At 45.4% G+C, this 22,373-nt stretch overlaps 1 protein-coding gene across 2 annotated transcripts in view; it reads left to right on the forward strand.

Annotated features, from left to right (window-relative positions):
- Positions 1 to 22,039, forward strand: part of ADRA1A (adrenoceptor alpha 1A) — a 110,050-nt gene extending 88,011 nt beyond the window's left edge. Inside the window, exons 2-4 of one of the 2 annotated variants that reach the window (XM_021713948.1) lie at positions 13,219 to 13,628; positions 18,007 to 18,031; positions 21,984 to 22,039. In XM_021713948.1, the coding sequence (XP_021569623.1) occupies positions 13,219 to 13,628; positions 18,007 to 18,031; positions 21,984 to 22,039 (491 nt within the window). Of the gene's footprint in view, positions 1 to 13,218; positions 15,065 to 18,006; positions 18,032 to 21,983 lie in introns of those variants that run through there. The other variant, XM_008061078.2, reaches the window with a different exon arrangement.
- The last annotated feature ends 334 nt before the right edge of the window (positions 22,040 to 22,373 follow it).

Raw genomic sequence — 22,373 nt, forward strand, 5'->3', positions numbered from 1 at the left:
CAATCAGGACTTCAACCTGCCTTAGGCTTTGTGCTGAATGTGGAAGGACATTGCCCTGAAAAAGTCTCGCACCTCCTCCTTAGGAAATTGGTTTGGGCCGTTTATGTTGCTGCTCTGGATTTGTGTTATTTGGCCGCGGACTTGCTTCTCACAAATAAGAGAGGAGATGATGGCTATTGCCTCTTAATTATAGGCTTCAAGCCTTCCTCCGGGACCCTATAAAATGACTTTATAAGTACTGGAAGTAATAATTTTATGAAGTGCCTGCAACTTAGCTGTATGAAATTATTTGGAGACTGGGCCTGTTTTCATGTAAATAATGAGTGGCCAGCAGATCGGAAGATCGAGGTTTGAAATGTGAGTTAAGACAGGCTCCTCTTCTCCATTTCAGAGTCTGTCTCCAGCTGTGAGTAGTTGAAGCGCGATTTTTATTCAAATGTCAATTTCTTCCATCAACAAATATCATCTATCGACTCAATAGGCATTCATTGAGAATGATGTTCATCACTGAGAGAGATATGAATGAAGAAGGAGATGTAATGTGGGCCTTTAAGGAGACCTAAATCATGAATACTGAATGTGTTATTCATTCAGCAATATCGTCGGGAGCCTTCTATATTCTGTAAACTGTTGTAAGTGTTGAGGATACAGCGGTGGAAAAAAAAGTTCTTCCCTCAAGGCATGTATATGCAAGAAAAAAAGGAAGGACCAAAGAAGAAGTAAGTAAGTTCAGGCGTGGTGGCTCACGCCTATAATCCCAGCATTTTGGGAGGCCAAGGCGAGAGGATTGCCTGAACCCACACATCCCAGACCAACCTGGGCAACTTGGCGAGACCTCGTCTCTACAGTAAATCAAAAAATTGGCTGGGCGTGGGAGCACGCGCCTGTTGTTCCTACTACTTGCAAGGCTGAGGCAGAAGGATCACCTGGGCCCAGCAGGTTGACACGGGGGTGGCCGCGAGCGTGCGTGCCACTGCACTCCAGCCTTTGCAAAGGAGTGAGACTCCAGCTCAAAACAAAAGAATAGGACAGCCCAATCTATGCACCCCATATGTTTAAAGTTAAAAAAGTAAGAAAAATAAATAAATAAAAAATAAAAAAGATGGTGACCAGTGTTGTAGGAAAAAATAACTTGGTGCTAAATACATGGAAGAAATGGTGAGAAACGACAGGTTAGACTGCAATGAAGGAGAGGTTCGTGCGCAAGCAGGATTTTGAACATGGCCTTGGAGACAGACACAGACAGAGAATCTCACAGATTCAAGTTGCAACAGCTCCGTGGAGAGGGACAGGTCACTGAGAGAAGAGCAGGAGAATGCTTCAGAGAACCGCGACCCCACAACCTGCGGTCACAGTCACCTCAGTGGACCAACAAAGCTCCAGTGAAGAGTCTACCATGACAGGCAGAAAGCCTTGGTGTTGGATATTCATAATTCAATGGAACAGGCATGTGTTGGGGATTCTCCTGGAATGTAAACCCCTTGCTCAGGTTCCTGAATGTTCTGTCGCCAGGATCTACAGCAGTACCTGGCCCAGAGAGGGTGCTGAGTAAATTATATGCTAAGTGACTAATGGAAGAGTGTGTTGCGTAGGGCTGGTGAAACAAAACGATGAAGGGCCTTGAATGGCAGGGTGACAAGCTTGAACTTGATCTCATCAGCGATAAAAAGACAATGCGCAGCATGTATCTTGGCAGACGCACCATTATGAGGTTCCGTTAACTCCATGACAGAGTCCCTTGGTACACCTCTTCTCCCTTTAGTTTATCTCTGGGAATCTCCTCTCGTGGTTTCCACCACTTTCTCCTCTCTCTGTCCTAGCTCCTTGAGGGTGACGAGATGACGGCTGCCCCAGTCTCCCAGGCCCCGGATGTCCACATGTGCAGCCCATGTATCATCCAGGAGCACTGGCACTCTGGGACTAGCAGCAGCCCAGACCCCGCTGTGCGCCATTCAGAAAGAGAACAAATTCCATCTCTGCTTTGTGCAACTCAGAGAGCTACCTGTGTCCCTACACAGGTGCACCTCATGGCAACAGCCCTTAATCTCTCCCCCCCAGCCCCTTTGTCCTCAAGCTTAGGATACACCTCCAGGAGAGACATCGGGGTGTCCTCCCAAAGCCTCCCTTCTGAAGCTTTCCTTCTTCCCTTCCGGCCCTCTTCCCTTGGGGTTCCTTCATCATCCTGCTTGATTGGTGCCTGGTTTTCCCTCTTGACTATTTCCATTTTGCCTAGAAGCATCTGTTTTTACAGAAAAGAAGGGGTGGTACGGATGACCTGTTCTACACTTTTAATTTTAGATGAGGAAAAAGGCTAAGGCCGAGGAGGGGAAATGAATCACCGAGTGTTAAACTACCAGTCCACCTCACAGGGGTGCTGGGAATGGCAGTGGCGAAGAAAGGCAAAGTTGGAGGGTGTGTCAAGAGAAAGCATCTTGGGGCTTGGTGACTGGTTGGAATATAAGAGGCAAAGGAGGCAGCCATCATTCTTCTCTCAGAAACTGAATTGGGTCCCTGCCCTGACCTCTCACTGCAACGAGACAGACAGACAGAGCACATCACCCGTGCTCTGTAGGATGAGACAATCAAAGAAAACCTGCCAACTGGGATATGTGTCTTGAAAGAAATAAACCACCTCGCAGGTGTGAGCTTGGGGTCTACCTCTTTCAACTGGGTGGTCGGGGACAGCTTTTGTGTGGAGATGATAAGAAGATGTTCTCAATGGGAGATTCATGAAGCCATGCTGACCTTAATAAAAGTGGCAAAGTTTGGAAACCAAACTAGTTTCTGCTCTTAAGGAAACAGTCCAGGAAAGAACATGATGACTTCTTTAATTGCTAGCTTTTTCCTAAACAAATAATCTTTTGTTAAGTAAAAGAGGTAGAAAGTAGCCGGCTCGGTGGTTCAGCCTGTAATCCCGCGCCTTTGGGAGGCTGAGGTGAGTGGATTGCCTGAACCTGCGGGTTCGAGACCCGCCTGGGCAGCGAGACCTCATCTCTACAATAAATCAAAAAAGTAGACAGGTGTGGTAGTGCGCGCCTGTAGTTCCAGCTACTCGGAAGGCTGAGGCGGAAGGATCGCCGGAGCCCAGCAGGTCAGGTCGAGGCTGCGGTGGCCGGATGCGGCCACTGCACTCCAGTCTGGGCGACAGAGTGAGACTCCAACTCAAAAAAAAAAAAAAAGAGGTGGAAAGTGGGAGAATCTTACTATCTTTTTGAGGGTGTTTTGAATGATTTGCTCAACACAAGGAGATCTTCTAGGGGGAAATGCTTTCGGTGGGTCTAGCACATGGGTTACTGAGTTACTTTCTACCAAGTCCCTGTGGGAATGTAAAGAGTCCAAGCTGACACCACTTACCTCACGACAGCTAGTAAGTCAGGAGACAGGGAGTTGGGAAAGGAAGGTGACTTTGTTTTTGCAGAGCCAGCAAGCTGAGAAGATGGCAGACTAATGTTCCAAGGAACCATCTTAAGTCAGTACAAGTTTCAGGCTCTTATGTTAAGGGCAGGGGGAAAGGAAGGAATTGGGTCCCAGAGGTGACCAAGGACTGCAGATATCTGGACAACAGCATAACGTTGTTACTTGTGCATATACTTTGCTTAGCTCCTCAGGGATTCATTTTGGGAAAGGGACAGTTATCATTTGTTTTCTAAAGTTGAACTAAAAACTAAATTCCTCCTATAATTAGCTGGTCCGTGCGCAAAGCTAAGTAGAAACTTTTCAACCTAAAGGATATTACCTGGGGCAGGGCGGGGGGGATGCAGGTCAGAGGCAAAATGGATTTGGTCATGCCAACCCTTCCTCCACTGTTACAGGCATTGGGGTCCAACACATGCATGCGAACTGACCCACACCCCTTTTCTAAGAGGAAATACGCTGCCTGGGGCTTTGGTAACTGTGTGAAACAAACCACTTGAAGAGTTTTAATTTGAGCAGCTCAAACTCATCCAGGATGAAATTCCTGACCCTGCTGGGCCAGTCGGAAGGATCCTATACAGTGCTGTAGCTGCCACTTGCAGAAGGATGCGAGATAAGAGGGCATCTCCCCAGGTGACCTCTTTCCTTCCCGGGCTTGGAAGGAGCAGTGTTCTTCAGAGCAACCGTAGGGCCATGTCCCCAGTCCCTGAAACAGTGGTTAAGGCTCCCATCCCAAACCTCATGGGACTCAGGTCTGTCTCCTTCAGGGCTATGCTCCCAGCTGTGTGCCCTTGTCCTCTTATTCAGTGCGCCCTGCCGTGCTCCACCCTTCCTCACTGTACCCGCTCTTCCAGCTTCCTGCCAGAAAGTCCAGAAAAGATTCCACATGTCAACACTCTCGACGAAGCACCCACTTGACGGGAGAGTTGTGTGATTTCAAGCCCCAGTTAGCTGGGAATAAGAGACCAGGCATTTGCCTTATTAATGATGGCCATTCTTACTGGGGTTAGGTGATATCTCAGTGTGGTTTTGATTTGCATTTTTCTGATAATGAGTGAGGCTGAGCACCTTTTCGTGTGTCTGTTGGCTACCCGTATCTCTTCTTTCAAGAAGTGTCTGCTCTTGTCTTTTGCCTATTTTTGAATGGGGCTGTTTGTTTTTGTCCTTTCAGAATGTTTGAGTTGCTTGTAGATTCTAAATGTTAGGGCTTTGTCAGGTATACAGTTGGCAAATATTTTTTCCCATTCTGTGGGCTGTTTCCCTGCTCTTTTGATGGTTTCTTTTGCTTTGCAAAAGCTCGTTTGGCGATTTCTGAAAGAACTAGAAGTTGACTTTCCATATGACCCAGCAATTCCCCTATTGGGAATATACCCGGAGGAACTCAGATCATTCTACAAAAAAGATCCCTGCACACGTATGTTTGTTGCAGCTCTATTCACAATAGCAAAAACATGGAACCAACCATGCTTCCCACTGAAACTGTACTGGATTTTTTTTAAATGTGGTACATATACACAATGGAATATTATGTAGCCATAAAGAAGGACAAACATATGGACTTCACAGCAACTTGGATAGATTTAGAGTCGATCATACTCAGTGCTCTATCACAGAAACAAAGAATAGAGTACCATATGTTCTCACTCATAAGCCAAATTTAAACAATTATAATACTATAGGAAAGGGATTGGCAGTAGTGGGAAACTGTCAGGGGAGTCGAGGGTAGGATTGGCAGTTGAGGGAAACTGCTAGCAGAGGGAGGGACACACCTCATCAACAAGGGTACCTGCATAATCAACGTTTGTATACCTAACCCTAAAGTGTACCCCACATCTTTATAATAAAAATTTTTTTTAATTTATATTTTTAAAAAAAGAGACCAGGCAAGGTCCTTCCGAAGAGGCATGGCAGTCACATCTGCTTGCCCTGTTTGTAAGCTTGATTCTCTCATTAGGGCACAGGGGCTAAGCGAGTTGCCCCCTCTCCCCCCAGATATAGCTTGTCCTCTCCACATGGAATTCAGGCTGAACCATCTCTATTGTCACCAAAAGCAAATAGAACTTGAGCTTCTTCCCAGGAAAATGTATCTCTGAAAAAGCACATTTAATGTCATGGGAAGTCTGTCTGTGAGCCTTGGGGTTGCAAGTTCAGGGTTCTAGTCCCTGGCTAATCTAGCCAGCTTCTTAGAGATCCCTGACCACCGTACCAGCCAGATGACCTAAAGACTTCTTGCTGGCTGAGAACTACCCCAGGGTGACCCTGCATGAACCCCGGGAGTGTTCAGGCAAATCACTGTGACACAGCCCAGCACAAAGGCATCTGCTGGACTCTGGCATGATGGGCAACTTGGGTCTGCTCTTAAACTCTGATCCCTACAGCTTTTCTCTAGGTTTTATTTTGACGGGGTAGAGTTTTCTTCCGGTAGAAAGGTGCCAGTGGGTCTGGCCTGAATGTCCCTTGGCGTTGTAGCTCCTTGGCCCAGGGAGCTGCAGCCTATTTGTGTGACAGCCTGTCTCTCTCCTCTGTTCTTTGGATGTGTACCAGCCGCGACAGAGAGACCACTCACTGGACGAGGAGAAACAATTAAGGATTATTTCCTTCCAAGGTCACATAACATTAGCTTCTCCTTTGAAGTCTACTTCTTTTTTAAAAAACTGGAGTCATCTAAACTCCAATTCTAAGAATGCTGTATGCTCCTGATAAATCCTCAGTAGCACACTCTTTTTATTAGATAATATTTATTAGATAATATTTAAGTTTTTTACTATAAAGATGTGGGGTACAATTCAGGGTTAGGTCTACAAATGTTCATTAGGCAGGCACCCTTGTTGATGAGGTGTGCCCCTCCCTCCCCTGGCAGTTTCTCTCAACTGCCAATCCCACCCCACCCCCCACCCCCGGCATTTTCCCACTACTGCCAATCCCAGCCCCCTCCCATGGTTTCCTACTACTACCAATCCCTTTCTTATAGTATTATGATAATTGTTCAAGTTCCATTCACTTATGAGTGAGAACATGCGGTACTCTGTTCTTTGTTTCTGTGATAGATCACTGAGTATGATCAACTCTAAATTCATCCAAGTTGCTATGAAGTCCATATGTTTGTCCTTCTTTATGGCTACATAATATTCCACTGTGTATATGTACCACATTTTAAAAAAATCCAGTCCAGCTTCAATGCACAGTATGTTTGGTTCCATGTTTTTGCTACTTTGAATAGAGCTGCAACAAACGTGCGTATGCAGGTATCTTTATGGCAGAATGACTTGAGTTCCTCCGGGTATATTCCCAACAGGGGGATTAAACAGCACACTCTCTCTTTTTAAATAATGTAGTTACACTGTACCAATGATGCTCTCCCTCCTCCTTCCTTCTCCTTATCTCTGCAAAACCTGTCAACATGCGTTGAAAGCTGGACATATTGCCATTAGCAATTCCGTGCCATTGTGGGATTGTTAAATGGTACACAAAGGTCAGAGGTGAACATGGGTGAAAGTGGAGCTGAGTTTGGGTCTAGCCATGTGATCTGAAGGAACCACTCGCGTCCACTTCAGATCAAAGGAACCACTTTGCTGTATTCACTGGCAAAGGACAGGTTGACAGCTCTGATCTCCAAGTTCCTGCCAGTCTTCACATTCTAGCATTCTGAGACTTCAGCTAATTAGGGTTTACCATAACCCAGCGTCTCTCAAAGTTGTCGTTAAAATGTCAAGTTTCTCGCAAGACACAATGAAGCACAGAAGCTGGGAGGCTAGAACCAAGAAGACTGACTCATAGCTTTCAGTTTCCACGCCGAGTCACCCCAGTTCCAAGAGAAACTTGTCAAACCAAATGAGAACCCTCTAATAATCAGTGCTGGCTTGGAATTCAAGAACTCTATTTCTGTCTTCACTGAGCTTTAGAGTAAACTGTAGCACTGGTGTAGTAAACTCATGTAGGAAGACCAACTTGGGCTGAAAAAATGGTTTTCTCTCATATTAGGGCCACTGAGGACAAACTTTGCTGTTATATCATAGCCATATATGACTCTAGTGGCAAAGCCTTTGCTGGGTCGACCCCTAGTATTTCCCTGTAAGCCTACCAGATGAGCCCCGAATTGAAAATGAAATCATGTTCCCAGTGGCTAGCACATCGAATGACAAGACATAGAGGCATCATTTGAAATCATTGGTTTTCATTTCTTCTCAGAACCTAGAGCTTCTACAGTGTGAGTAAGGATTCTGAATCCCCAAGGGTGAGGATGTTGACGGTGTTTGGCCATAAACACCAGCTCTACTCATCTCAGTCTGACCAACCAAAGTTGGTCAGAGTGTTTGGAGGGTCAGGAAAATGTCAGAAATTCCGGTAGAAGGAAACTCAGTGAAAGAAAGAGTCTCCAGGGTTTGAGGATTTTCCAAAGCCCAAGAGTTAAACCAGGTAAGTTCACATGCAAAGAAATGACCTGACCAGCAGGGCAAGGTGTTTAGGAGATTAAGTCTGAGCTGTTGCCTCCTCTTGAAGCAGAGTCTAAGCAGAGGTTGAAAAATGTAGCTACAGTGACCAAACAAATAGGAGCCCCTGCTCTCATGTGGATAACTCAGAAGGTGAGCTCTTCCCATGAAACATCATGAGAAAGACTTGAGTGTTAGATGCCAAATGGTACAGCAAGGAAGCAAGGATAGTAAAATACCATCCCAGAGAAAACGAGGCCATTGAACAGAAGCAGTCGGCAAGACAGGGAAGGAGACAATAGAAGAAAGATAGGGTCGGGGAGAGAATAAGTGGCCATGGCCATTAGGCAGGGAAGAAAACCAAGCCAATTGAGAGGTAGAACCACAGGGTAGACAAGAAGACTCATTCATTCATTCATTCATTCATTCAATCCATCACTCAGTCAGGAGCTTGGTCATTCAGTCCACGAAAACTAGGATATTTCCTTCAATAATCTAGCATTACACTGGGTTCGGGAGCTCACGAGTGAGCCTGGCTGCCATGATGCCTGCTCAGATGGAGTTAACAACCTGTGACCGGGTTGGAGGTGTCCACCCCCAAGCATGGCTGCTTGAGTCGTGATAGGTGGAGACCTGGAGATGCATTCTCCATCTTTTCCCCCATCCTGGAAAGCATCCTCAGTCATCAACAAGAAAGGGATCTGAAAAGAAATGGAGTTGGGAAATCGAACTTGTGGGGAGTTCAGAGAAGAGGGTGCCCAAGTGAGAAGGTCTGGGCAGAGAAGGAGAGAGCAGGAGACGGGAACCTTAGTTGGGACCAGGCAACTCTTCTCCAAGCCTGATTCCAGCTCCAACCCTCCCTCCCAGGAAGAGAGAGAATGAAGTGAAGAAAGAGATCTAAGAATGTGAATAATGAAAATAATAAAGGGAACAGCCCTTTGCTGTCTTTCTTTTCTCACCTTTTGGAAAGTTCCTGAAGGAAGTACAACCGTGAGTCTCCTTGCCCCAGTCAGCCAGCAACTAATCAAAGAAATGACATGGCTTTCCCCAAGAGAAGAAGAATACTCCAAGCAGGAGAAATGAATCCTGTGACCTGCCCCTGGCAGAATCCTCAGTTTGGGAGAGGGCAAATCTGTGCTAGGCTTAGACACATCTGGGTGCTGTCGCATACCTAATGGCATGAACAAATGTGGTTGTTCACAGAAAGGTCTTTAGCCTGTCTGAAAAGCCCACAACTAGAGATTTGCTTGGATTAACCACAGGGGGGAAAACAATCCCTGGGGCATTAATGTAAATTAGTTTTAACCAACTCCCTTTCTCACCCTGAGCCACAGTGAAGAAATGGGCGTTTTGAGTGGGCACAGAGAGAGGGAAGCCAGTATTTACCTGTGAAGGCGTGAACACCGCACAGACACTGGAGAGACTGCCCAAGAGCTCGGCTTTGGCTCAGCCAGATCCGGAATCAAGGGAGGCCCAAGTGCTGAAAGAAGGGATGGAAGGAGGTGACTAAAAGGAAATGTTGAGATTTACGAGGCTCTGTAAGCAGAATGAATGTCCTTGAAGGAAATATGGGAAATTCCAAGGCTCTCAAATCATTTTATTAGCATTCACATTCATAGCTCTCATATTTTTTCCTTTTATTTTTTAACTTGAAATTCTTCAAGTGAGGAAAATACACTCCCCTCCCTCTCTAGCTGATTTACGGAGTAGTGACATTCACAGACAAGGTGGTTTGGGCGGGCCTAGCTCATGCATTGTTGCAGGCATTAAGCCCAGGCCCAGGCAGGCCTCTGAAACAGGCTGCCTTAATCACCTCGCTGTCACCGTTAGGAAGAAATATTGGACAATGTATGAGCATCATAATGTAGGAAGTTTTTTTTTTTTCCTGAAACTGACCCCATTTGCACAAAACCACCAGTCATCTCGGCATTCGCTGTTTTCTCCACCTCTCAGATGAGGATCGAAAAAGCATCCTTCCAATTTGGCTTGCCTCAGCTGCCACTTCATCCTCTCATATGCCGTCCTCTTTCCCAAGAGATGTATTATCCCAACATATTTGGAGATTCCGTAAAGGAACATAGGCCCTGAAACCAGACTGCCTAATTTCAAATCCCAGCTCTACCAGTAACTGAGTGACCCTTGTTGAATTATTCACTTTCATTAAGCCACGGTTTCTTTATTACTAAAAAGGAGATATTGTCTGGGCACAGAGGCTCAAGCCTGTCATCCCACCACTCTGGAAGGCTGAGTCCAGAGGATGGCTTGAGCCCGGGAGTCTGAGATCAGCTTGGGCAGCATGGCGAGATCGCGTCTCTGTTAAAAAAAAAAAAAAAAAACTCAAAAAATTAGCCGGGCATGGTGGTAAGTGCCTGCAGTCCCAGCTACTCTGGAGTAAGTGCCTGAGCTCAGGAGGTTAAGACTGCATGAGCCATGATTGTGGCACTACACTCTAGCCTGGGCAACAGAGACCGTGATTCAAAAAAAAAAAATGGAGATATTAACAGGGGTCATATAACTCTTCATGTTACTGAGAATGATTAAATTGTCTGCAAAGTGTTTATTTAACACAGAACTTGGCTCAACTTGGCTCAAATCAGGCAACAAAGACTGTAGGTGTTATAATTACAGGGCAATGTTAAAAGCATTTGAGCTAAAAGTTAAAATTTCGTCACTTATTTTTCTAAATAAACATCCATCATCTCTCTGTGCGTGTCTATGTGTATATGTGAGTTTATCTGAGACACACGAAACTTAGCAGGGAGTGTTTCAGGGTTAATAAATGTTCCTATGAACCACCACACCATTTTTGTCTTCTTTGTTTACTCTTTGTTTATAATCTCTGAGATCTTCTACTAAATTTCAAAGCACTGTTTGGCAGCAGATTTTAAAAGTACCAGCAGCTTGTCATGACTCTGATAGGTCCATAAAGCAGAAAGAAAGAAAAAGACATAAAATCAAGACTGTAGACTGATACAGAGGGAAAAAAGTTGTGTGGGAGGCCACTGGAAATTATCCATTCAACCCACTCCTTTTTCCGATAAGAAAACCGAGACCCAGTGGGTAATAGGACTGCCCCAAAGCCACTTCACAAAATATACATGAAGCTGTGACTAAAAACCAGTGGGGAAGGAATAGAAGATTGGGAGTGAAGAAAGGAAAGAAAGGTGACTGAAAGGAGAGCCCAGCTGTTATTTTGCAGCCTCTCTGAAAGGAGCAAAGTGAGGCATTTGGGGTTTCATGATTCATAAAGCCCTCCTGCAAGTCTGAGGATTAGCGACTAAGGAACACCGGACTGGGAGTTCTGTTTCCCTTCATCCGTAACTCTGGCACTATGATAGCTACCAAGTTTGTGACAGTCTCCTTAATAAGCATTTTTTAAGAGTTCAGCCTTTTTGTTTGAGTTGGAGTCTCACTCTGTCACCCAGACTGGAGTGCAGTGGCCAAGCCTCGACCTGCTGGGCTTCAGTGATCCTTCCACCTGAGCCTTCCAGGTAGCTGAAACGACAGGTGCGCTACCATGCCCGGGTAATTTTTTGATTTATTGTAGAGATGAGGGCTTGCCAAGTTGCCCAGGCGGGTCTCGAACCCGTGGACTCAGGCAATCCACTCGCCTCGGCCTCCCAAAGTGCTGGGATGACAGACTGAGCCACCGAGCCCGGCCAAGAGTTCTGCTTTTAATTGAACATGTTATCATGCAGGTTTGGTCAAAAAGTCCAAAGCCCATGCCATCATCAGACTTCTCAGATTCTCCTTTCTCTTTCTTTATTGGCTCCTGCTTCCTTCTCCTCAGTTGGGGCAGTCGTGTTGGAAGAGCAGGCCCTCCTGCTGGAGCTGGACCCACCAGCCCCTACCTTGAAGGTGAGGCTCCAGGCCAAAGAGGTTCAGCATTTACACCAGCTGCCTTCATGAGGACATTGATCTTGTCCCCCTGACGTCACCTCATTGTTGTGCAGAATAAGGACCCAGTAGATACAGGCAAGCTTGAAGACGCAGGCCATGGCCCAAGTGCGTGCAAGGTTATTGCTGTCAGGCATGGTGCTAGTCACCAGAGGAAGTGAGGGCCTCACCCCCAACACCTCAGCTTCCTAAGGAGGACCGAGCACCTCGGCAGCAGCTGAGGAAAGACTGATAAGGATTTTTTTTTTAATTTGGAAATTAAGAAATTGGATAAATTAATTTCCAAGATGGTTCTCACTTTGAGGCTCTGCTGCTGCCATGAGCACTGTGGCAGTCACTGTGCAGGATGTGAGGAGACTTCAGGCCTGATTCCTGTCGGGTAAATCAATGGGCAGGGTTTGGATAGGTAGGGAGGACGGGAAAGGTCATTGAAGACACCGTGGCCCAACTTGAGAGGACTAAGTAATGACCGGTGAGCTGGAGGAAATGTAGAGTGGGTCTGGTCAGAGTAAAAGAATAGTAAGCAATAACGATAGAAAGTTGACCAGGCCAGGGACTGTGGAGGACCCTGTATGTCAAGCAATTAACAAATATGTGGGAGCCCTTGGGGGGTGTCAAGGAGGGAATGAACTGTAACGTTAAAAGGCACCATTGACTGGGCATGGTGCTCAAGTCTGCAAGCCTGCAATCCAGCACTTTGGGAGGCCGAGATGAGGGAATTGCCTGAGCCCACGGGTTCGAGAACAGCCTGGGCAACTTGGCGAGACTTCATCTCTACAATAAATCAAAACACTTATCCGGGTGTGGTAGCACGCTCCTGTAGTTCTGGCTACTTAGGCTGAAGCAGAAGGATCATCTGAGTCCAGCAGGTCGATACTGGGGTGGCCGTGAGCAGGCCACTACACTCCAACTCAAAAAAAATGGTTGCAAACCACTGACCAAAAGTGACAAAGCCATTAGTGTGTAAATTTGAAATTCTCATCAAAATACGCAATTCTACTATTCAGGAGGAGAAGAGTTCATGGAGCCTGCAGCTGCATCAAATAATAAAGGGTATATTCAGGTAACTGAATTTTAATATGGAATATTTGAATGGATTTCAACTTATTTTTAAATTCAGGCAAAACAATTTGCATATGTAGACTCCATCTAAATTTCAGGTTTTCATTTTTTAAAATTTCACAACAGCCACCAAATGATATTCTATCCCCGAGAGCCAATGCAGCTCTGTCCATTGCCTGCTCCCATAACTGTTGGCACACACAGGGACCTGGTAAGAATAGCCTTTGAGACTATATCAAAGGGGTTAGCTACATTCACAAGAGCTAGTCAGTCCAATGTGAGAGGCTTGAATGCGTTTGCCATCATTTGAAATTCTTTAATGATTTATTAAAAAGATGCTTGTTTGATTGCTCTCCTCACCGATTTATCTGTTGGCCTGCAAATAATATGAATGAATCTCTGTGTTTTCTTCCAGGGTCTTTCTTCCCTGATTTCAAGCCCTCGGAAACAGTTTTTAAAATAGTATTTTGGCTCGGATATCTAAACAGCTGCATCAATCCCATCATATACCCTTGCTCCAGTCAAGAGTTCAAAAAGGCCTTTCAGAATGTCTTGAGAATCCAGTGTCTCCGCAGAAAGCAGTCTTCCAAATACGCCCTGGGCTACACGCTGCATGCCCCCAGCCACGCCCTGGAGGGACAGCAAAAGGACATGGTGCGCATTCCCGTAGGCTCGGGCGAGACCTTCTATAAGATCTCCAAGACGGATGGGGTCTGTGAATGGAAATTTTTCTCTTCCATGCCCCGTGGATCTGCCCGGATTACAGTGTCCAAAGACCAGTCAGCCTGCACCACAGCCCGGGTGAGGAGTAAAAGCTTTTTGCAGGTCTGCTGCTGTGTGGTTCCCTCAACCCCTAGCCTTGGAGAGAACCAACAGGTTCCAACCATTAAGGTCCACACCATCTCCCTCAGTGAAAACGGGGAGGAAGTCTAGGACAGGAGAGGTGCAAAGGAAGGGGGAATGATCTTAGGTACCCACCCCACTTCCTACTCAAAAAGCCCGCTCCCTCTTCCTGGAGGACAAGACAGGACCATCAGACGAGGGGACCATCTAAGAAAGGGCGATGGGGAGGAGACCCAACTCATCAGGCCGTGGGGAGGGCGTAGGGAAGAGGGAGGCTGTCTCACAACCAACCAGTTCAGAGCGAGGCTGAACAGTTGTTCCCTGCAGCTAATGCTCTCTCGGTCATCCTCTGAGCCCGCTTCGATGAAAACCACCATGGGAAACAGAATTTCATGCACAGTCCAGAAGACGATAAATATAGGATTATGATTTCATCATGAATATTTTGAGCACACGCTCTAAGTTTGGAGCTATTTCTTGATGGAAGTGAGGGGATTTTATTTTCAGGCCCAACCTACTGACAGCCACATTTGACATTTATGGGGAGAGGGCCTAGAGAGGAAGAGGCTTAAAACGGTGGCCGAGATCCAGGCACATTATTTTTAGAGCAAGTTTTAAAGCTCCGCCATTTCTGATACATCCAGTTTCTCCGCTTGGGAAAACTTGACAGCGAAATGTGCCTTTCGCTGCACTTTGATTGGATACTGCTCCTCGCTTTCTAAACAGAGAGCGAGGGGTGCTCATCATGTCTCAGAAAGTAACATTCTCCACTCTTGAGTCTGGAGAGTATCGGAAGAACCAGTCAGGGAGCGTATGGCTTTTCTCAAGAGAAGACGGTAGGCATGAAGGTCATTTTTTTCAATTTAACTACTAGGGACAAAAATCCATTAAACAGTTCCAAGGTCAGATGAAAGAAGGCTTCCTGTGAAACTTATTTCAAGATCAAGAGGTGGGGGTGGGGTGGCTGTTAATTTCTTGCTGCCCACTTACTCAGCCATTTTGACATAACCTAGAAAAGCCTTTCTTGGCAAATCACTTACCTTTTCCAGAACTCCATTGTGAAAATCCAGAGTGTATAATATTTTGAAAAGCAAAATATTGACTTCCACTTCTTTCTATCTGTTCCACTATTGCATAATGGATGAGCTTCACCTGTGGCATGTTGGAATGATCTAAGTATATCCTTCTCGAACTTTGAAAAATACTGATGCTTAGCTTTGGATAGATACGGACAGATCACCAAAGAACTGTCTAAAGCATGAATTTGCAGACATTATTTGACAGAAGCCCATTTATTCTGGAAAACTATCCACTAGTCCACTCAACTTCTTCTGTTCCTACTTTCTGCAGGAACTTGGGGAATATGCTATTTTTTTTCCCTATGTATACCAAATTTTGGTAAACCTTAATAACTCAGTACAAGTTGAGTCTCTCTTATCTGAAATGCTTGGGACCCAGGAAGTATTTTGGATTTTGGACGTTTTTAAATTTTGGAATATTTGCATATACCTAATAAGTTATCTTGGGGATGGGACCCAAGTCTGGACACAAAATTTATTTATGTTTCATATACACCACATACACATCATCTGAAGGTAACTTTATGCATTATTTTTAATAATTTTGCGCATGAAACAAAACTTTGCCTGCTTTTGACTATGAGCTGTGGACATGAGGTCAGGTGTGGAATGTTCCACTGTGCTGTCATGTCGGTGCTCAAACAGTTTAGAATTTTGACACATTTCAGCTTTGGGATTTCCGGATTAGGGGTCCTCAATCTGCCCATTGCTAATGATGACGATGGTAGCTATATGTAAAAATTAAAATATGCCTGTCATTCCACGGTAAGAATTTAAAATGGGATCTATGTTTTTGGAATCATTCTTGACAAGAACCACTAGTCTAAAACTACTGATCATTCCCTCTATTTGGGTCATTTCTCTATAAGAATATCAAAGCATGGGCAACCCTCTCGGGTCCCCTCTCACTGTGGGAACTTTTCTGTCCTCTCAATAAATCCTGCTTTCAAACAAAAAAGAAAGGATATCAAAGCAGGTGGTAGCTGTTAAATAATTTTCACAGTAAGGGTATTGACCTCAACACCACTCTCTTCTTCCTTTGCGACAAAATGATAACTTCCTTAAATTCTTCTAACAGGCAAATCCCTTTCCACATTGCAAAGGAGGGCATATTTGCAATGTGGATTGGGGTTTTATTGGTTGTATTTGGACCTGAAATATGACTTACTTGCTCAGCCTCTTTCTGAAGAGTGTCTTCTCATCAGCCATAGAGACACTGAGCCTTGTGTTCAGAACCCAGACTCAGGCACTTAAGATGTTGGCCTGGTTTTTAGACCTTTCTGGTCTCTCTGGCATGTCCCATAACAGCTTTGCTAGATGTAAGTATCCTATTATAGAGGCAGGCATCCAGGAAGAACTTGAATATGCAGACCCCGCTGTTCCTCTTCGAAGCAGATAAGTTTTGTTGTTAAGAAGAGCTTCTTCCAGGATCTGAATAAGAAAATCACTCTTTGCCCCAGGTACCCCTTACAGGAAAAACCTCCCCATGGGAAGAATGGTGACCGACTTTCTTCAGCAAAATACGGTTCCATGTTCAAGAGGATCTTTAAGCACCTTTCCAGGCCAGATGCTATGGCTCATGCCTGTAATCCCAACACATTGAGATACCAAGGCAGGTGGATTGCTTAAGCTCAGGAGTTCAAAACCAGCCTGGGCAACATAGCAAGATCTCATCTCTACAAAAAAAGAAAAAAAAAATCTTTACAGACAAATTTAAATTTTGGATATGGGAAAGCTAGCATCTAATCAAAATAAACAACTAGAAAATCTTTGGGTCATCAGATAAAAAACCATGACAATTGTATCCATCTAAAACTATCCGTAAATAATTGTGTGCCATACTCTTCTCCAGCCCTCTCTCTCCAGGGAGTCAAACTTTTAACATTTCTTTCTTTTCCCATAGCATGGTATTGGGCATACACACACCAATTTTACAAGAAATTGGTAACCCAAAACTTAGTTAAAGTGGGATAATCAATATATGAGTTACTTTTTACTCATCCTCAAAAATTTCTATGCCTTTGGCCGGGGACGGGGCTCATGCCTGAAATCCCAACACTTTGAGACACCAAGAAGGGAGGATTGCTTGAGCCCAGGAGTTCGAGACCTGCCTGGGCAACACAGCTGGACTTTGTCTCTACAAAAAAACTTAAAAATTATCCAGGCGTGGTGGTGCACACCAGTGGTCCTCGCTGCTCAAGAGGCTGAAACGGGAGGATCTCCTGAGCCTGACAGATTGAGCCTGTGGTGAACCATGATCGTGCCGCTGCACTCCAGCCTGGGCGACAAAGTAAGATTCTGACCCAAAAAAAATAAAAATAAATAAATAATTTCTGTATCTTTAACCATGCCAAAAACTATCTAAAATTGTTGCAGCTAAGCAAATGATTGTCATATTTATATTCACATGTTTACTGCTTCTATTTGGAGTTTGAGGAATTTACCCAGAGTGGCAGCGGTTAAGATGTCTTCTCTAATGTGTTATAAAAAGCAGTTGCTTTGGGATGGTCTAAACATCACAAAAATCAACGTGATATTACGGGATAGGGGAAATTTGAATTTATTCTGCAATTCAAATTGCATGCATTGTGAGAGATCTTGAATATCATTATTCAAAATTTTCCCAGACTATTCCAAGGAATTCAGAAAAGCATTTTACTCATCACAGTTTTCTTCTCTTTGCCTCCTTCCTGTCTCATCTAAGAGAGCTTCTGCTTGTAATCACTTGGGTTATCCAGCACTCTCCAAATAGGCTTCTCACTCTTTCATCACCTGCTTGGACTGACCCATCCATAGTAGAGAGTAGTAACTGGATAAATAAATATTTTCGTAAGGCTTTTTCCGTTAGGTCCTACTGTGTGCCAGGCATGTGCAGAGCAATTTGCACTCATCATTTCTAGACCTTCTAGCAACTCTGATACACCTATTTTAGAAATACAAATCTGATCGTTGGGAAGGAGGTTAAGGGCTTGCCCAAGGCCAATGAAGAACCATGATTCAAACCTGGGTATCCCTAACTCTGAGCCTGAATGTTTTCTGTAGCTCATAAAGGAGGCAGAGGGCAAGGGGTGTGAAAGTTCTCCAGTTTGGATTAAGTGTGTTGAGGACACTAAACCATACCCACACTTTTTAATGGTTTGTTTCCTTGGGATTTGCCTTCAAACTTACAGTGCCAAATGTGCTGTCAAACTTTCATCCCAGCCAAACCCGAGAGCAGGGCATACCTTGGAAGGTTTTGATAGCCACAATTCTAACAATTTAGATGGCACTGCTTTTTTAAGAGCCAATGTTCTGGAATGTTATTAAGTCCTTGAGGGAATGGCAAATTATGTTAAATTGGGAGAAGATGGCCATCATTTAAGAAAATGCAAAAGAGGACACGTTGGCCGGGAATAGCAAAATGCAATTGCAGATAGGAAACACATCAGGTGGTGTGTTGCAGTTATGGATTACCAATCACAGTTAATATGAACACTCTTAGGAAGTACATCCCTTTTTTAAAAATGCATGAAAGGCCGGGCTTCGTGGCTCAGCCTGTAATCCCAGCACTTTGGGAGGCCAAGGCAAGTGGATTGCCTGAGCCTGCAGGTTCAAGACCAACCCAGACAAGTTGGTGAGACCTTGTCTCTACAATAAAATTAAAAATAGCCAGGCATGGTAGCATGCATCTGTATTTCCAGCTACTCAGAAGGCTGAGGCAGAAGGATCACTGGAGCCCAGAAGGTCGACGCTGGGATGGCCGTGAGCGTACATGCCACTGCACCCCAGCCTGAGCAAAGGAGTGAGACGCCAAGTCAAAAAGAAAAAATGCATGAAAACAAATACATCACTCTCTCTCATTTGACTGTGTTCCAACTTTTTTGTTTTTTAAGTTTGAGAGAGAAGAATGGATTCTAGGAATTTCTCCGGGCATTGCAGAGTGTGTTAAGTATGCGAGTTTCATGGATGCCACTGTGGGTAGGGGTTCAAAATGCTGATCTCCAGTTAGCCAGAGACCGAGGCAACCTTTGAAGATGAGGCATCAGTTGGAAACTGTGGCTACTTATTAGATGTCATCTGCTAGCTCCTGGTTTCCCTTCACAAGTGAAAGCTATTTTGGTTTTTTCCTCTCTCCAAAGTGAACCATCCTGTCAACCTTCTGGCCTTGTAGGTTTCATGGTTAAGGCCTAGGAGCAAGCACATTTTAGGAACTTGTTTATTAGGCAAGTAATTGTTCACTCTTTAATCACAGCTACTTAATCACAGTCTGACAAAACATTCTCGATTGTTTCCGGGGCTGGTTCTGCTTCTGCTCGGGCCCTCTTGCCAAAAAAGATGCTGCCTCTATGGACGAATACCTGTTGGCTTAATTAAGGAAAGAGCCCTGCAAAAGAAGCTCAGGTAGACAGAAGGCAAACCCTCCAAGCAAAAATCAGGGAGAACAAAAGGAGGCAGAGGCAGCAAATAGGGAGGCAACTCACTCTGGTGCCTCTGATCTCTTTTTACACTACTAGGACTTTTAACCATGAAACCATCCACACACAGCTCCGGTCGGGCCCCATTGGAACACTATTTGCACCTGCTCTGTGCTGGGGAGCAGGTTGGAGCCAGGATGCTATGGTGTTCCATCTTCAGAAAGCAGCGGCAGCCATGGCCTCCTGGCTCTCCAGAATTCCTGCAAGTCAGTAAGTGGCGATGACCATGGCGGGGCTGAGCAGACAAGTGCAAGTTAGGATCTCAGCGGAGGATGCCGGTCCCTTGCCAGCGCCTGCAGCAGCCTTAGCTCATTCGTGCTCCCCGACCTCAATGTCACAGAGGTGGGGCTGAGAATGGGCCTTATCTGCTCTGTGCAGGGAAGTGTCATTTCTGCTTTGCTGCTACAGCATGGATTACCGGTTCTCCCACCTGAAATGAAGGCTGTAGGGGACGAGAGGGAGTGTTGAGGAGGAAGAATTCTCACTGCAGACTTTGCTCAAAGCAGGATGGCTTCGGAATGGCTTGCTGCAATGGATAAGCACGGAACTGCCCTAAAGCTGGCGGCTTATGTATTTCACAAGACAAAATAACTGCCTTTCTTTTCCATGTGGTTCAGGAGTTATCACCATATCATATTCAGTGATAGCCATGTGATAGCTGGAAATGATTATCGCTAGACTATGAAAAATACAGATTTAATTAGGCAGAAAATCTGAGAGCAAATGTATACTGTATTTGGGGGGAAAATAATAATGAAGGCACCGTTCGAATGCTTGAATACAGGAGGTGCATCCAAATGTGGTAGAGGGAGAAGCTAAGACAGAAAATCCCGAATTGAGTTTGGTATGTTAGTCCGTCTGTAGAGCACATGACCCTGATAAAGCAATTTTGCCTGTCTCCAGTCCTTCCTATGTGGTCGAAGGAGAAGGAAGCGGTTATTATCTACGCTAGCCTGTGAACGAGGTGTGGGGGGGTGAAAGATTTCTCTGAGTATTCCCATATCCAGTCTTTGACTACTTTTCCATGACACCTCAAGGTCCCCAAGGACCACCGTGTTTCTCAACACCAACTTTCTTATCTCACTCATCCATCCCTGACCGGCAATTCCAGCTCTGTGACACCTTCTCTCCAGCTGTGCCCCTGCCTGTGGCTGGGCAGCAAAGGATTGTTCTAGGGGCCGCGTGTATACTTGTCCATGCTTCTGTCATTGGCTAAAAGACAAGCACAAGTAATTCTGTTCCTTCTCCCTACATAGGCAGCGACAGAGCCAAGGAGATAGACGGGGTGACATGTAAGGCAAAGCTAGCAGTGACTGTCCCCTTAATGTGCAGGAGCACAGAGGTCCAAAGGGAGTTTGGGTGCATATTTCTTTTCCCAGTCAGCCTGCAGGTCATTGTATACACAGTGATCTTCACCAACAGCAAACGACCTCTCCTGTGCCCAGCATTGCACTTGGCACGAAAACTACAGAGAGCACAGACAGTCCCCATCTTACAAGCTGGATGGATTCCAAGTTCATCCGTTTAAAAGTCAAGAATGCATTTTTCTAAGAGGCATCGATACAGATGGGGGAGGGGAAGGATGCTCCCAGATGAACAACAAAAAAAAAAATCTGTGTAATATACACAAGGAGTTTGCAAACCTTTTCTGTATGTGCCTAGGTAGTAAATACTTTAGGCGTTGTGAGCTCTGTGGTCTCTGTTCTATATTCTTTGATACTGCACAATGGTTTTCAGTGTTTAACATACAAGTACTTTTTTAAGACTATGTCACTGATATATCGCCACTTGGCTAAATTAATGTTCCCAACCTGCATGAGTAGTCAGATAAAGTGACAAGTTCATATTCAGGGGTGGGGCCTGTCCCACGTATCACTGTGATTTCCTAAGGAGGTATCAGGATAAGAGGTGATGGCCCTCTGACTCCTGCTGTTGTTCTGGAGAACAGGCCGGTCAAAAGGAGCCCAGATGAGTCTTCCATTGGTCCAAGTCCTCCAGCACAATCTGGCTGACTCTGAGAGTGGCCACAACAAACGGACACCATTTGTCCAAGACCAGCCCGAAACTCCTCCCAGACCCTTGGAACCTGCTCAGGTGGAGTTTCCCAAAAGCCCCCTAGAGGCTTTGGGGACCACACTTGGCTCCTTGGGAAGGCCTCCGGGCCACGGCCCCCACACCAGGGTACGTGAGGGAATGCCTGGAGCTCACCAGGAAGAGTCATGGGGTGCAGAAAGGGTGCCACATTGGGAAGAGCATCTTCCCAAAGACAAACAGGAGTCGGATATCCTCTCCCCCTCCTCCTCTTCCTCCTCCTCCATTTCTTTCTTCTTTTCCTATTTTTCCTTTTTCTCTAAGTCTGAAGCTGCCTAACCAGAATAGACATGGCATTACTATGGGGAAACATATTTAACCAAAAGAGAGGACACGTCTTTCCTGTTTCTCTCTTCTGCCTTGATGGACAATGAGGAGGAAGATGACGATCCCAGCTAGAAATAAGGTGGAGTTCCTGAGACCTAGGGCAGGATGTCCACAGTGTTGAGAGATAAGACTCTGCAGTAGGGCTCTGGAATCAGACATGGAATGGTGCTGGGTGCTGAACTGATATGGAAGGACCTGGAAATATTGAGACCATTTAGTAATAATGCCACCGACAATTGGGCACAAAAAGGAGACCTTGGGCTGGATGCTATGTGACAGCCTTCTCTCTTTCCCCTGTCCCCTCATATATATATGAGTATGCATGTATATTAAGAGACAAGAGCTCACTCTGTCACCCAGGTTGGAGTCCATCGACACAAGTATAGCTCACTGCATTCTCAAAATCCTGGGCTCAACCAATCCTCCTGCCTCAGCCTCCTGAATAATGGGAACTACAGGTGCACACTGCCACACCCGGCTACTTTTTTTATTTTTTGCAGAGATGGGGTATCACTATGTTGCCCAGGCTAGGACCCCTGTTTGGTTGATCCTTTGCCCTTTGCATTTTCCCCTCCTCCTTCCTGAACCCATCTTCTCGGCCCATAATTCTGCCCTCCCCTTCTTGCTAAACTTACAGTCGGTAAAGGACATTGGCACCTTCACTCCAGAGGGTGCCGTTTCCCATGGAATGCGATGCTGCACACATAACTCTGGGTGACTAGATGGGGCTTCCCTTAGCAGCTCCCTCCCTTCCCGTGTCAGTCTGTCTGTGAGCT

Source organism: Carlito syrichta, unplaced genomic scaffold (genome assembly GCF_000164805.1).
Source record: "Carlito syrichta isolate Samal-C Ts95f unplaced genomic scaffold, Tarsius_syrichta-2.0.1 Scaffold305063, whole genome shotgun sequence".
NCBI classification, from domain to species: domain Eukaryota; kingdom Metazoa; phylum Chordata; class Mammalia; order Primates; family Tarsiidae; genus Carlito; species Carlito syrichta.